This window comes from Eublepharis macularius, chromosome 9 (genome assembly GCF_028583425.1).
Source record: "Eublepharis macularius isolate TG4126 chromosome 9, MPM_Emac_v1.0, whole genome shotgun sequence".
Lineage (NCBI taxonomy): Eukaryota > Metazoa > Chordata > Lepidosauria > Squamata > Eublepharidae > Eublepharis > Eublepharis macularius.
The window spans coordinates 92,146,914-92,162,594 of NC_072798.1; the positions used below are offsets into that span (position 1 = coordinate 92,146,914).

The 15,681-nt window shown below is 59.9% G+C and overlaps 1 protein-coding gene and 1 long non-coding RNA gene across 2 annotated transcripts; both read right to left on the minus strand.

The window, feature by feature from the left end:
• Positions 1 to 5,704: 5,704 nt before the first annotated feature.
• Positions 5,705 to 6,667, minus strand: LOC129335357 (uncharacterized). The gene has a single exon (XM_054987793.1). The coding sequence runs from the start codon at positions 6,665 to 6,667 to the stop codon at positions 5,705 to 5,707; it is 963 nt and encodes a 320-aa protein (XP_054843768.1).
• Positions 6,668 to 12,762: 6,095 nt separating this feature from the next.
• On the minus strand, positions 12,763 to 13,553 carry LOC129335966 (uncharacterized). The gene is made up of 3 exons (XR_008597646.1): positions 13,354 to 13,553; positions 13,078 to 13,197; positions 12,763 to 12,838 (listed from the first exon to the last, which is right to left on the minus strand). It is a non-coding gene; the product is annotated as an uncharacterized LOC129335966 (long non-coding RNA).
• Between the last annotated feature and the right edge of the window lie 2,128 nt (positions 13,554 to 15,681).

Below are 15,681 nucleotides of genomic sequence, written 5' to 3' on the forward strand. Positions count from 1 at the left end.
TGACCAACAAGAGTTCAGCGGATATGCACGCTGTGTGTCCTGGTGCAGCCTGGAGCGGGGAACTGTCAGGGAGATGGGACGCACATAGCACTCATGGTTGGGGAGGGTCCACATAGCTTGCAGGCTTGCTCCTTTCTCCTCTCTAGGCCTAGCTGGCTAAAGCGGAGCATGGGCTTGGCCGGCAGCATGCCCGGGCAAGTTCCACTTTTGCACTCGGCATAGGTCGGGCGAGAAGCGTGTCCAGACAATTTTACGGTCAGTAGAGAAGCGGGCCCGGTCATCCCCCAATATGACAGAAGAGGTGCTGGGGAAGGCTGGGGGTGGCGATTGCCAGGGAGAAGGGACACACGGCTTGCAGGTTTGGGGATGGGCATCACCAATCGATTGAAATTCCTTAATCGTTACACCGCCTGTCTTTCAGCCAGTGACACCGAGCGACGGATGGAGGCTGTGGGGTTGGCCCATGAGAGAATCCAGGCACGCCGGGACCAGTTTTGGAGTAAGTGGCTAATGGCGGCCCACTGGGCGCTGCGAGGTCACTGTTGGGTCGACAGAGGGCGCCTAGATGGGGGCTTTGGTCGGTGTTTCCACAATGCTCAGTGGTATGGTTGGTCGGGGCAAAGACTGCTTATTGCATTCCAATTGGTTTCCCGCCAGCAGGCCCCACTGCGGGGAAGGAAGAGGAGGAGGAGGAGGAGGAGATTGACCTGCTGGATGGTGGGATGTCTCCTGCCGCCTTTCTCACGGCAACTCAGCATGGAAGACCGCACGCACCCGAGCAACTCCGCGAAGAGCCTGGGACTTCGACCCCGCGTCCACCCTCGCCAAAAAGAGTGAGGGCATTCTCGCGTGTCCCGAGCTTTGCCCAGGTGCTTGGCCGTCGAAGGGGGGGGCCGTCTGGCTCGATGGACAGTTGAGTGAATGGACACAGGGGGCCTGGGGTTCCCGCCTGCCATGGTGAGCCCTGTCTGTCGGCAAAATAAAGCTTTGTTTAAACTTAACAGGCTCCGCACACTGAATACACATGTCCTGGATCCGGAAACGGGTTGCGCTTTGAGCATGTCTGCATGTTTTGGGAACCCATTTTCTGGGATAGTCTTTAAACAGAAGGTGCTGGGGAAGCCTGGAGGGTGCTCTTGCCGGGGGGCTGGAACACACACACAACTTGGATTTGGGGGGAAGGGAGGCTGAGGTATAACGTTTTCTGGCTCAATATTGACACATGAGGTCCAGGGCACACCTGGGGGGTGATCTGGCCAAAGGGCCTGGAACCAGCACCCTGGATTTGGGCGGGGGGGGGGAAGGAACACAGATCTGGCAGGGCTGCTCCTTTCTCCGCTGGGCCATGGCTGGGAAGAGCCATGCACGGCCCTGCCGTGTCTCCACAGGCAGGGGAGGCCTGGAGCAAACCCTTTTCTGGCTCAATATTGACACATGAGGGGGGGCAGGGGGGTTTGGGGACTCCTTAGCCAAGTCTCCCCGAAGTGGCCTGTGTCCTCCATGTTGAGATCGGGGGGGGCAGGGAGGGAGAAGCAGGACAGGACACAAGGAAGATTTGGAGAACAGAGGCCGCGGCTGGCCAGTCGTACAAATTCAATGAGAGGCTAGTGTTTTCTCGCAGGAGTGATCTGAAGGACAAAAGAGAGGTCCCCAGGGCGCGGCCAGGGCATGCCTGTCGCGGAAACATGTGCAAATCTGGCCAAAGGGCCTGGAACCAGCACCCTGGATTTGGGCGGGGGGTGGGAAGGAACACAGATCTGGCAGGGTTGCTCCTTTCTCCTCCGGCCCATGGCTGGGAAGAGCCATGCAAGGCCCTGCCGTGTCTCCCCAGGCAGGGGAGGCCTGGAGCAAACCCCTTTCTGGCTCAATATTGACACATGAGGTCCAGGGCACACCTGGGGGGTGATCTGGCCAAAGGGCCTGGAACCAGCACCCTGGATTTGGGCGGGGGGGGGGGTGGGAAGGAACACAGATCTGGCAGGGCTGCTCCTTTCTCCGCTGGGCCATGGCTGGGAAGAGCCATGCACGGCCCTGCCGTGTCTCCACAGGCAGGGGAGGCCTGGAGCAAACCCTTTTCTGGCTCAATATTGACACATGAGGGGGGGCAGGGGGGTTTGGGGACTCCTTAGCCAAGTCTCCCCGAAGTGGCCTGTGTCCTCCATGTTGAGATCGGGGGGGGGCAGGGAGGGAGAAGCAGGACAGGACACAAGGAAGATTTGGAGAACAGAGGCCGCGGCTGGCCAGTCGTACAAATTCAATGAGAGGCTAGTGTTTTCTCGCAGGAGTGATCTCGCAGGTCGCGCCCCCCCCCCGGTCGGTGAAAAATTCATGGGGACACCGGCGGCCGCCAGCGCGGTTCCCACCCGTCGGTCTCAGCAGACGCGAAAAAGGGAGGCGGGCCGGGCGGGCGGCGATGCGGGGCTCGAACAAGGAGTCCCAGGGCACTAAGCAGGCCTTCCTGCTTGTTGCTCTACGGGACTCCTGTGCGGCAGCCCCCTCTGATAGCATGCATATTTCGGCTGCGACCTTCGGGGAGGGAATTCGGGGGGGAGGCAGAGCGCATCTTAACATCGGATGACTTCACCCTTGCATCGCACAAAAGGGAAATATGAAGGACAAAGGAGTGGCGCTTGGGGCGCGTCGAATACATGCCTGTCGCGCAAACATGTGCAAATGAAACGGCCCGCAAACCAACTTGGGGCCCTGAGAGGAGAACATGCAAAACCTGCCCCCACGGGGCCTGCCGCGCGCCCATTGAATCCCACAAACGAAACCTGCTGTGTTGGAACCAGGTGCCAGGTCGCTTATTCAGGGTGGAGCCCCGCGGCAGGCCTCACCGGAAACCCTCCGCCACTCTTGGCACAAGGCAAATCTCTCCTGCAAGTCCTATAATTGTGCCTCAAACACAAAGTCAGGAGAACAGAAACGGCAGGGGGGTTTGGGGAGTCCTTCGCCAAGTCTCCCCGAAGTGGCCTGTGTCCTCCATGTTGAGATCGGGGGGGGGGGGGCAGGGAGGGAGAAGCAGGACAGGACACAAGGAAGATTTGGAGAACAGAGGCCGCGGCTGGCCAGTCGTTCAAATTCAATGAGAGGCTAGTGTTTTCTTGCAGGAGTGATCTGAAGGACAAAAGAGAGGTCCCCGGGGCGCGGCCAGGGCATGCCTGTCGCGGAAACATGTGCAAATCACACTGCCTGCACAGCAACTTGGGCCCCAGAAAAAAAGAAGTAGGCAACGCGGGCCAGGCAAGGATCGAACGGGGATCACAATGGACTCAAAGCCATCCCTCTTGCCGCGCGCCCATTTGATCCCCCGAACGAAACCTGCTCCGTTGGAACAGTGGTGGGGAAAGTCCTCCCCCTGCCCCGAGAAACGGCAGGCTGGGAAGGAATATGCAGATTTTTCCTATTGTGCACGCCTATCCGCCCGGTACTGCCGGTATTTAACCGGTGTGCGCCCCGAAAAGTAAGGCTTTTCAGCCCATAACCGACCAAGCACCATCCCCTCGTCTTCGCCCGATGCTGAAACTTGGCATCCGCCACGCAGCGTCGAGCACCCGTGACCTGACCGCAAGAGGGCTGGGATGGAGCCTGTGGGCGATAAAACCGGGAATATGAGGGCGACTTCTTTATTCAGAGCCAAGTTCGACCGCCGCGCAATGTGGCGGTTTGGTGAGAGCCCCGTTTCCACGTGGAGCAGGGTTTCTCGCGAGCTCGAAAAATGCTTGCGGTCATATGCCCACCCATGAACTCAGCTTCTGCTGAGACGAAACAACGCTTAGGGCCCCCGCGGGGGCCCGACAAAACAGTGACAAAAGGAAGGGCGCAGACAATGGGCAAGCCATCACCATGAGTAGGCCTGGGTGGGGAAGTCCTGTGGGTGGAGCGGAGCCTGGATGACTGGCTGGCCAACCCGCTTATTCGTATGTAAATTGAGAGCAGAGAGCATGGGAGCAGAGTAGCTGCAATGGTTGGGCGGGCGCCGGGCAGGAGCAGGCACAGTCAGCACATTCTTTCCCCGCTGCAAGCACACCTGGGCTTTCACAAGGCTGCGGAGAGGCTGGATTGCGGTTTGCCTTGGCGCCCACCATGACTGAAACGTCACGATCGCTGCGTGGTGTGCTGGCGGCGTAGTCGCCACATCTCCATGGGCGCCGCCGAAATCCCACATGGCCCTGCTGCCACACTGTGGCCGGCAGGGTGGTGGAGGGCCCCGATTCCACGTGGAACCGGGACTCTCACCATTGCACTCCTTTGTGGTTAAATTTTGTGCGGCAATGCCCGGACCAGGCCGGATTAGACTAAAGATCCAATAGCCTGGCCTTCGAATTTGGCTCTGAATAAGGGAGGGCCCTCACGCAACCCTCCCGATCTCTTGGTAAAGGACATTAGCAGAGCACCAGGCATCCTGAAAGGCGCACACAAAGCGAAGCCCAGTAGGCTGTATGTGCCACCCCCAGTAATCCCAGCTCTGTGTCCCTGCTCCCAGGCCTGCCAACCAGGGTCCCCTCTGTATTATTCCCCGGAAAATATCCCAGGCGTGTGCTCCCGCTCCCGGCCCAGAGCACAGTCAAGGCTCCCCCCGGGCCCTTCCTGTGAAAACTCTCCCTGCAAGCAGCTTCCAGATTTGCCTTTAGTGAGGAGTCTGCTGGTTTTCCATGTCACCAAATGTGGGAGATTCTGCCCAAAGAAAATATGATTTCCTCATGCAGTTGAGCCAATTCTTTATAGTTGTTTTATTAAACCAAAATGTCACATGCACGCGCACACACACACACACACACACACACACACACACACAACAGTTTGCCGCAACCCTATGAGGGGGTCATGTTTAATTCAGGTGACCAAACAGCGCAATGAACTCATTAGGTGTTATAAAGAGTGACTGCTAGATATTTATCAATGGTATATAAAGTTTCAGGAAATTGTTGGAATCTAGTGAAAGCCAGACTAGAAGCAATTTTGGGGTGGGGTAATTTTAAGAACGGCTACCCAGGAGCTGGACTTTGCTTAGCAAGAGACGATTTTAAACATCATTATAGGTTGAGACACATTTTGGGGTGAAGTCTTCCATGATGGTTTTTTTTTGTGTGTGCCTCTTTCCATTTGTATGCACCGGTCGGAATGGGACCTGGGGATAGGGAACACACAGCAAACCAAACCCGGGGTATGCCGTGTGAGCCCCAACTCGAAGCGGTTCCCGCCCCCAGGCCAGAGCAACCGCCAGGCTGCAACAGCACGATCTCTTGAAAAATAAAAGTCAGAGCATGTAGAGGGTTGCCCTAACTCCGGTCAGGCGGGCGGTCCAAGCACCAGCCAAGCCTCTAGAGGCCCCTCCCCGGCAATAAACAAAAAAACCGCGAACGTGATGGGTCGCCCAGGATCGAGCGAGGATCCCCATGAGCACAAAACCGTCGTTCTATCCTCGTGCCCATGGGGTCCTCTGCCTAAAACGGCACCGAACGGCACCAAAGAGCAGTCCTTCGACCCGGCCACCCTCCCCCGTGCTCGCCCAAACACACAGATGCTGTTCCTCCGCCCGCCCGCCCCCCGCCCACCACCACCTTCGACGCGGCCCCCCTCCCCCGTGCTCGCCCAAACACACAGATGCTGTCCCTCCGCCCGCCTCACCACCATCCCGCCCCCCGCCCTGGATAGAGACACACAGTCTGAAACCGGCTGTACCGGTCACAGCTTTATTGGATTATCGGCCATGCTGGAAGTGCGCACTTATGGCGGCACGAATCGATACTGCCCGCGCGGTAAGAGCGGCCTCGGACCAGGGAATCTGCGGCCGCTCATCCGCGGGCTCCATCAGCGGCTCGCGCGGGAACGGCCCGTAAACGATGTCCCCGCGCGAGAGGCAAATGTTGTGAAGGATGCAGCAGGTGGTGATTACCGCGACCATGAGGCGCTCGCTGACAAGTAGGGGCCGCTGTAAATAAAGCCAGCGATTTTTCAGAATTCCGAACGAGCGTTCCACACTCATGCGCGCCCGGCTCAGTCTGTAGTTAAAGCGCTCCTGGGCGCGCGTTGATGGCGCCGGATAGGGCTTCATGAGCCAGGGCCGAAGAGGATAGGCGGGGTCCCCGATGATTACCGGGTCGAATGTGACCCCCTCCAGAGTGACCGGCCGCTTCGGGCGACGGGCGCCATCCTCGAGTCTCTTGAAAAGGGGCGAGTTACGGAGCACACGCGCGTCGTGCGCCCTTCCCGGGAAGCCCACAAAAATGTCCAGGAATCGTGCATCGCTGTCCACCACCGCCTGGAGAATCATGGAGCAGTATCCCTTGCGGTTGATGTACTTGTCCCCAGAGAAAGGCGGAGAACGGATCTCGATGTGTGTCCCGTCCACGGCGCCCCAGGCATTGGGGAATCCCCTCTCCTCGAACCCGGAGATAATGTCCTCGAGGTAATCGATGCAGATCCACTTCTCGGTCAGCTTTGCAGCGATGAGCTCGCAGACCTCGTCGAATATCCCGCAGACGGTAGAGACGCCACGGCCAAATGCGGGCAGTGTCGCGGAGTTTGTGGTTCCCGTGGCAAGCTTCCAGATGGTGATGGCGATCATCTCCTCGGGAGGGACTGGGTCGCGCATGTGGGTCGTCTCGCGGACGAGATCTTCGCGAAGCTCCCCAACAATGTACTCGAACGTGGCACGTCGCATTCTGAACTGCTGCAGCCACTGCCCGTCACTGAACTCGTAGCGCTCCCACCACGGCCACCAGTGAGGGCATGCCCGGGGAAGCACCCATGCCTTCCTCGGCGGGAAAGCAACAATGAAGCACTGCGCCATCTCCTCCACGGACGCAAGTGTTGCCACCAACTGCCGCAGTCTTCTTCTTTGTCGCGCGCGGCGGCCGTTAACTTCCTCTCCCAGCCGCCTCCCGAGCAGGGCCACAGTGTCAGCTGTGGCAGCCGTAGAGCGGATGACCGACCGCGCGAACAAGGAGAGCGCGACCGCAAAGGCACGGAGTGTTTCTCTCGGCGGCTGGCCCCTGCTGCTCCTCTTCCCGTGAGCGGGCGCCATGGCGTGACGGCGACCGCAACGGTTCCCGCCCCACAACGGCCCCTTCTCCTTAGACGTCCGCCCCCCCGCCCCCTCGTGACGTAGCCGACACTGTCCAATGCCGCGCGAGTGTGACGCCCAGACGCTCTCGAGCAGCCGTCTCTTGCAGCGAGTCGACAGGCGATTGGTCCCCTGCCGGCCACGTCAGCGTCGCGCCCCCCTCCAACTTACTGTAAAGGCAGCCCGAAACTGACCGCGAAGACCGCCGTTGACGATCGTTTGTTGCTCCCGAGCCCAGCAAAGGACACCCAGAACGGCCAACCGCAACATGGACTCCACCGCGCCTCCCGAACCCGCAAGCAGTCTGCCTCTCTTGATCACCCTCAGCACCAACCCCACGTCCTGCACCGGTGCCAGACTCTCGGTGGTCCCGGCGGCCCGAGGCAAGAAGGCAAAGGCCGCCCCCTGGTCTGACGAGGAAACGAGAGCCCTCATCCAGATTTGGGGGGACGACGCTGTGCAGAGCAGGCTTTCCGCAAGCTACAGGAATGTGAGCCAGTTCCAGTGGATCGCGAACGAGATGGCGGCCAGGGGTTTCCCCAGGGACTGGGAGCAGTGTCGTGAGCGGGCGAAGACTCTGAGAAGGGGCTACAAGGAGTGTGTGGACGGGAACAGTCGTTCGGGACACGGGCGGAGGGTTTGGCCCTTCTTTGAGGAACTGAACCGGTTCCTGCGGCTGGAGCAGGATCTGGTGGTGCCACGGGTGATGGGCACTGGCGTCCCCCCAACCGTCGTTGACCGGCGTCGACGTTCGGCCAGAGCCACTGAGGGGGAACCGGAGGGGGATACCGACAATGTGGCCGGCGTTGGAACGGAGGACACCGAGGACACCTTCGAGGAGCCCGCCGGCGATTGCCTCCCAGATCGATCTGTGGCAGCAGCGGCCGGCGACCACTCCGCGGCAGAGACCGTCGGTGAGTAATGTCCCGTGGGCAGTTGTGCGGTCGGGAATGCGGGGTGCCTGCGGGAGGGAGGCCCCCATCTAACACCGTCTCCCTCGTTCTTCACACGCTACCCAGCCGACACCACGGCCGCCGGGACACGCCGTCTGTCTCCGGCGGAGCGAATGTCGAACCTCCGACTTCGGCGCCGGGAGCGCCCGCGCAACGAGGCGATCGTGTGCATGGAGGCGACTCGGCGTGCGGTGGAGAAAATATCGTCGGAGCTGACCGACTCCTGCGCAGTGGAGAAGGAGGCGCGGCAGAGTGAGGCTGCTGACCGAGGCGAGCAAAAAGAACTGTTTAGCCGGGCGGTTGAAGCGGCAGAGCGCCAAGCAGCCACGGCAGAAAGCTGCATGCGCGACATGGTGCGCCTCCTGGAGAGGATGGTCTCCGCGGTTGAGGCCCCCGCTGCCCCACCATCAAGCACTGCCGGCCCCAGGGACTCCGCAGACGGTGAGGCCCCCACAGCCGACGCTCCCGACCACGCTCCCATGGCGGATCCCGCCGCAGATGAGAACCGGCCGCCGGAGCCGCCCGCTCCACGCCCAAAGAGGTTCCGTGTCCGGGCCGACCCCGAACCCCTTCCTAGGGGCTACCTGTTTGCAAAAAGGCAGCGCTGCCCACCACGACGCTACCGGCTGTAGGGTGTATGAGGCCCCTCTGCACCGGGGTCTAATCGTCTTATCGGGCATTCCTATTAATGTGTTTTCCCAATGTTGGGGGGGTTACTTTTTGTTTCTAACCGGTGGCGGCTGTGGGGCGGATTTCGGACGCATAAGGGTGGGAGCTTGGGCGGTGGGAGACGCCGGCCTTTCGAGAGATCCGGCCGGGGAGGGGTGGCGGCCAGTTGTGCCGGTCACGGTCCACGGGGGTTGGTTGGGGGGCGGTTGCTTGTTATCCAGCACCACCCTCGTTGACTTGTGCTCCAGCACTTCTAATGTTCGCTTGAATTGAGTGCACCATGTTTTTTTTCCTGAATAAAGACACTTTCACGACCGCTTTGCTTGTCTTTTTAGCAAACACTGGGGATTGGTAAAGGGGAACAAGTTTTTCCTCCCTTTTACATTCACTTCGCCCCACCCCAAACTACGCTGCCTCACCTCCTTCTGCAAGGAAGCGCGCCCTCCCCCCCCCCATTCCCTGCCCATTTTATCAGAAAACAATACATGTAAAGTTATGTTTCCTACTTCGCCGAGGGAACGGCCCCCTTTCCGGCCATGACATAAGCCCGAATAGACCCGTTGCCCTTGGCGGGGCACCGCGGCCAGTGAACAAGTCGCCCGCTCACTGTCATCGGTGCTCCGCGTTCGAATCCGCAGTGCACACACGTGGATGATCGCAACATTCAAGCAGTCATCCACGCGTGTGCACTTTTATCAGTCGCCACCCTGCACCGTGACGGCCCCCCCCCCGGGCCAGTGAGGGAACGCGGTTGGGAGAATAAAGAGCAAGCACACACACCGACCCCCAAAAGCCCCATCACGGGGTGATGTGATGGCTTCCTCGGGCTCATTGCCCATTGGCTCCTTTCCCGTTTATTTGCCCAATGGTTGCCACTTTTAAGCTGCAGGAAACATTTTTGGTTCACTTCATTCCCGCCCCCAAATTCCCGGCAATCCAAACAAATGTTTTGCAGACCCTCCCACCCCCCCAAACCGATTGGACCTTTCCCCCCGAGGCCACGCCCCCCCCATTCCCCGGGGTCTCTGTTGGCCGAGGCCGCCCCCCCCCTTACAGGGCGAGAGATAAGCCCGAATAGCACCAGCTACCCTTAGCGGGGCCCCACGGGCAGTGCGCACGGCGCTCGCCCACTGCCTATGGCGCCCCGCGTTCGAACCCGGTGTGCGCATACGTGGGCGATTGGAGTACTGATCAACCGACCGCGCATGCGCATTTTGTCCTTTTCCCCACCCAGGCACCCACCCAGTCCCACGAGCCCCCCCTTTCCTGACGGAGGTCCACCCATGCCCCCCCCCTGGTGCCCAGCTTGGCCCTAGAGGAGAAAAGAGCAAGCTTGCAAGCCGCGTGTCCCGTTCCACAAACATGCAGGCTGCATTGCCGCACCCCTCGCTATGGGTGCTATGTGTGCCCCCTCTGCCAGGCACCCACCCAGTAGGCCTCAAAGGAGAAGGGAGCAAGCCTGCATGCCAAAGATGGGTGCTATGTGTGCCCTCTCTGCCTGGCAAGAGCCAGTAGGCCTCAAAGGAGAAGGGAGCAAGCCTGCATGCCAAAGATGGGTGCTATGTGTGCCCCCTCTGCCTGGCAAGAGCCACCTGAAGGCTTCCCCAGCCCCTTGTCCCTCTCAGCTTGGGACATGTCCAGGCACGCTTCTCGCCCGTCCCACGCCAGGCACCCACCCAGTAGGCCTCAAAGGAGAAGGGAGCAAGCCTGCATGCCAAAGATGGGTGCTATGTGTGCCCTCTCTGCCTGGCAAGAGCCAGTAGGCCTCAAAGGAGAAGGGAGCAAGCCTGCATGCCAAAGATGGGTGCTATGTGTGCCCCCTCTGCCTGGCAAGAGCCACCTGAAGGCTTCCCCAGCCCCTTGTCCCTCTCAGCTTGGGACATGTCCAGGCACGCTTCTCGCCCGTCCCACGCCAGGCACCCACCCAGTAGGCCTCAAAGGAGAAGGGAGCAAGCCTGCATGCCAAAGATGGGTGCTATGTGTGCCCTCTCTGCCTGGCAAGAGCCAGTAGGCCTCAAAGGAGAAGGGAGCAAGCCTGCATGCCAAAGATGGGTGCTATGTGTGCCCCCTCTGCCTGGCAAGAGCCACCTGAAGGCTTCCCCAGCCCCTTGTCCCTCTCAGCTTGGGACATGTCCAGGCACGCTTCTCGCCCGTCCCACGCCAGGCACCCACCCAGTAGGCCTCAAAGGAGAAGGGAGCAAGCCTGCATGCCAAAGATGGGTGCTATGTGTGCCCTCTCTGCCTGGCAAGAGCCAGTAGGCCTCAAAGGAGAAGGGAGCAAGCCTGCATGCCAAAGATGGGTGCTATGTGTGCCCCCTCTGCCTGGCAAGAGCCACCTGAAGGCTTCCCCAGCCCCTTGTCCCTCTCAGCTTGGGACATGTCCAGGCACGCTTCTCGCCCGTCCCACGCCAGGCACCCACCCAGTAGGCCTCAAAGGAGAAGGGAGCAAGCCTGCATGCCAAAGATGGGTGCTATGTGTGCCCTCTCTGCCTGGCAAGAGCCAGTAGGCCTCAAAGGAGAAGGGAGCAAGCCTGCATGCCAAAGATGGGTGCTATGTGTGCCCCCTCTGCCTGGCAAGAGCCACCTGAAGGCTTCCCCAGCCCCTTGTCCCTCTCAGCTTGGGACATGTCCAGGCACGCTTCTCGCCCGTCCCACGCCAGGCACCCACCCAGTAGGCCTCAAAGGAGAAGGGAGCAAGCCTGCATGCCAAAGATGGGTGCTATGTGTGCCCTCTCTGCCTGGCAAGAGCCAGTAGGCCTCAAAGGAGAAGGGAGCAAGCCTGCATGCCAAAGATGGGTGCTATGTGTGCCCCCTCTGCCTGGCAAGAGCCACCTGAAGGCTTCCCCAGCCCCTTGTCCCTCTCAGCTTGGGACATGTCCAGGCACGCTTCTCGCCCGTCCCACGCCAGGCACCCACCCAGTAGGCCTCAAAGGAGAAGGGAGCAAGCCTGCATGCCAAAGATGGGTGCTATGTGTGCCCTCTCTGCCTGGCAAGAGCCAGTAGGCCTCAAAGGAGAAGGGAGCAAGCCTGCATGCCAAAGATGGGTGCTATGTGTGCCCCCTCTGCCTGGCAAGAGCCACCTGAAGGCTTCCCCAGCCCCTTGTCCCTCTCAGCTTGGGACATGTCCAGGCACGCTTCTCGCCCGTCCCACGCCAGGCACCCACCCAGTAGGCCTCAAAGGAGAAGGGAGCAAGCCTGCATGCCAAAGATGGGTGCTATGTGTGCCCTCTCTGCCTGGCAAGAGCCAGTAGGCCTCAAAGGAGAAGGGAGCAAGCCTGCATGCCAAAGATGGGTGCTATGTGTGCCCCCTCTGCCTGGCAAGAGCCACCTGAAGGCTTCCCCAGCCCCTTGTCCCTCTCAGCTTGGGACATGTCCAGGCACGCTTCTCGCCCGTCCCACGCCAGGCACCCACCCAGTAGGCCTCAAAGGAGAAGGGAGCAAGCCTGCATGCCAAAGATGGGTGCTATGTGTGCCCTCTCTGCCTGGCAAGAGCCAGTAGGCCTCAAAGGAGAAGGGAGCAAGCCTGCATGCCAAAGATGGGTGCTATGTGTGCCCCCTCTGCCTGGCAAGAGCCACCTGAAGGCTTCCCCAGCCCCTTGTCCCTCTCAGCTTGGGACATGTCCAGGCACGCTTCTCGCCCGTCCCACGCCAGGCACCCACCCAGTAGGCCTCAAAGGAGAAGGGAGCAAGCCTGCATGCCAAAGATGGGTGCTATGTGTGCCCTCTCTGCCTGGCAAGAGCCAGTAGGCCTCAAAGGAGAAGGGAGCAAGCCTGCATGCCAAAGATGGGTGCTATGTGTGCCCCCTCTGCCTGGCAAGAGCCACCTGAAGGCTTCCCCAGCCCCTTGTCCCTCTCAGCTCGGGACATGTCCAGGCACGCGCAGGGTAGTGTGGCCCCTGGAGGTGGGGGGTGGGGGGGGTCTCCTCACGAAACGACTGTAAACAGGGATACAAGAAACATTTATTTACAACGCAACCGTGCTTGAACAAACCCCAATCACAGCAGGCTCTCTTTATGAGTGTGCACCGTCACCCGCCCCCCCCCCTCCCCAGCAGTGTGGCCATGTCCCAGCGCATGTCCTGGACCGCTTGACCAATAGCCGTGATCTCCTCCGCCATCCTGGTCACCGCCGCCTCGGTTCGGTTCACTGCAGGAGAGAGCACAATGAGAGCCACGCACCCGCCATCCCGGCAGCTCACCCCATCTCCAGTAATGGGTTCCCTCCCCCCCCACCTGTCTCCATTGGGGAAACATAGGACAATGGATCTTGCCGGCACGGTGATCAATACCGCGGCCACCACATAGCCACAGATCTTCGCCGTCGCCAGTGGCCCAAAACCCTGATGGCCCACCCGCCTCTCGAAGCAGAAATGGCACCCCGCTTACACACTCTGAGGCAGGCCTCCACCGCGACCTGCCCACGCACTGCTATGGGCACAGCCTCCCGCTCCAGCTCTGCCCTGCGCCCCTCCTCCCGCGAAGTCCCCGCGCTGGAACCGGATGAGTCTGTGCCGGTACAAAACGTTATGTGTTCAGGGATTTCAAGGGCGGGCAAAAGATTCACTTCTGCCAACGCCAGGCCCATCAAGCGCCCTGGCCGCGGCAGGGGGGGAGCCCTCCCCCGCCCTCATCCGCACATCCGTGTCACACCTGCAGACCCACCTTGCTCCATGGTTGTGGCGGACTCAGGGCGGATCGGGCTATCCGCCACCACTCCGGTGGGCGATGATGGCGGCGCACGGAGGACAACCGCGCCCGGCACCTCCTCCGCCTCCTCTCCACTGGTCACGGATATGATCTCTGCCCCGTGCTCCTCCCCTGCAGAAGAGCAAACAGTCAAGACACAGAGCTCCAGCGCCGCGCTCCCCTGGCCCGCCAAGCCGGCGCACCGCGCACTCTTTTGTCCCCCACCGGCAAAGGGGGCGTGCGAAGAAAGTCAGGGCCGGCGCAAAGCGCGCAAAGCGGAAAAGCTGCTCACCTCTCGGCTGCTGTCCCGCCGCCGCCAACCGTTCAGACTCCTCCTGAAGGCGCTCCATTGCGCGGTGGTGTGGCGGTGGTCGGAGCTGACCCCCCTGGCGCCAGCGCAGGAAGCGGTCCCGGAGCTGGCGGAACTTCCCACGGCATTCCTGTGGCGAGCGCGCGACGCCCGACACCGCCAGGCCGCGGGAGAGCGCCTCCCAGGCGTGCGGTGCACGTGCCCGCGCCCCGCGCATGAGCTCCCCCGCGTAGCCCATGCGCAGGATCGCTGTGAGCAGCATGTGGACCTCGAACCGACGCCAGGGGCTGCGCGCTCGGACACGAGGCGGCATCGCTCCACGCTGTGCGGCGCGCTCGCGTCTGGAAGGACTGTTATATCCCCTCGGCGAACGGTCCACAGCCACACTCCACGCACCCCGAGGGGATGCGGAACACATCAATCATCACGAGGCGCCCCGATTCGGCAACCCCAAGATCCGCCCCCACCACAAAGAAAGGTGGATTGGACCATCCAGGGAATTGAATGTCAGCAAAATGTTCATTGGGCGGACATGCAGGCGGGGAGCCGGCCCTCAAGACGTAACAGAATCGGCGGGCACAGGACCGGGGAGCCCAGTCCTTCAGGCCAGAGACGCCAACAGGTGTCTGCACAGCCGTGGGTCCTGCACACATGCGGCCAGTCAGCGTGTGGCGGGCTCTGGTCATGCCGGGTGCAGGACCTGCCCGCTGCTCTTGGGGCTGGCACCCCGCGTCACTTCGAACAGCCCTTTCAGCAAACCCCAACAAGCGTCGGCAAACCCGGACAGCGCGCATAGAGTGCTATGACGCGATGCCAACTTATAGTGACGATCAATGCATGACGCCACCTGCCGGCCACTTCAGGTGCAGCAACTGATGGCCTATTTCTCGGCCATTTTCCTGTGAGCATGCGCCAAGGGAAGCGTGTCACAGAAGTACAGCCGAGAACCCGTGGACGGTCGACCGCGAACGCGTGTAGGGGGGGTGCCGAAACACACGGGCAGCACGTGAACAGCAAAACCCGCTGGAGACACGTGTAAGTGCAATCGCGTGGACGGCACGTGAAATGCGTCACGTCTGTTTCGGCTCTTAAAGATGTTAAAGTGAGTTCTTTCTGTGAGGCTCAAGAAAGTCTGTAAACAAGTGTTGCCTTCCAGGCAAATGTCTATCGATGCTCACTGCTGTTCTCCCTAGATGAGCAATCAGCCTGGATAGTTCTGAAAACAAAAGTTGTCACTCAGACTGGAAGTGCTGTTCCTGTTTATGGTCAACGCAATGTTGTTTTTAACCGATGGAAGTTTGTTCCTCCTGCCCCTTAATGCTGTAATGGATCGACTGACAAGGTGACATGCCATTTGAGCAGTAACCTCCAGCCCACAGTGTTCCAGGGAGCGCTGGCCTTTTGACATTCCATTACAGAAAGCAGCTTTTTCGGAAATTCTGCAGCAGTTGCATGGCTTAAAATACGCCATGTGCACGCGCGCACTCAAATGCTCTCCAGTGGAAGTTTAGCAGAGCAGACCGAATGGAATGCCCTCTTTTCCCCACATATATCTCGCTCCTTGAAATCAAATGCCTCTTTATTATTAGCCTCTAGCACCAGCAGTGAAAGTTCAAGTTTAGTATTATAGAATGATACGACTTCAGAGGATTGTTGAATTAAACCAATATGTTTGGGAGCAGGAGCTCTTCTGCTAGAAACAGAAGCCTTTTAAAATGAGTGTATTAATCCACACACCAAAAAGGGGGGTGTTTGCAGAAACAGCTTATCTACAGTGGCTTTTAAAAGCTCATTACTTAAGCTCCCCTGAATAATTTGGCTTCATAATGTAGCCTAAAAAGGAAGTTTTTCAAGCCGCATTCCTGGAGATCCTGGCCTAAGTTGCTCCTTTATGAGAAGCTTGAGAATGGCAGGCAAGCTTCTCTTGAGAGACAGCTGAATTCCACTCTTTCCAGTCCTCTACAATAATCAGGAGTGGGTCTTAGGACATCCAC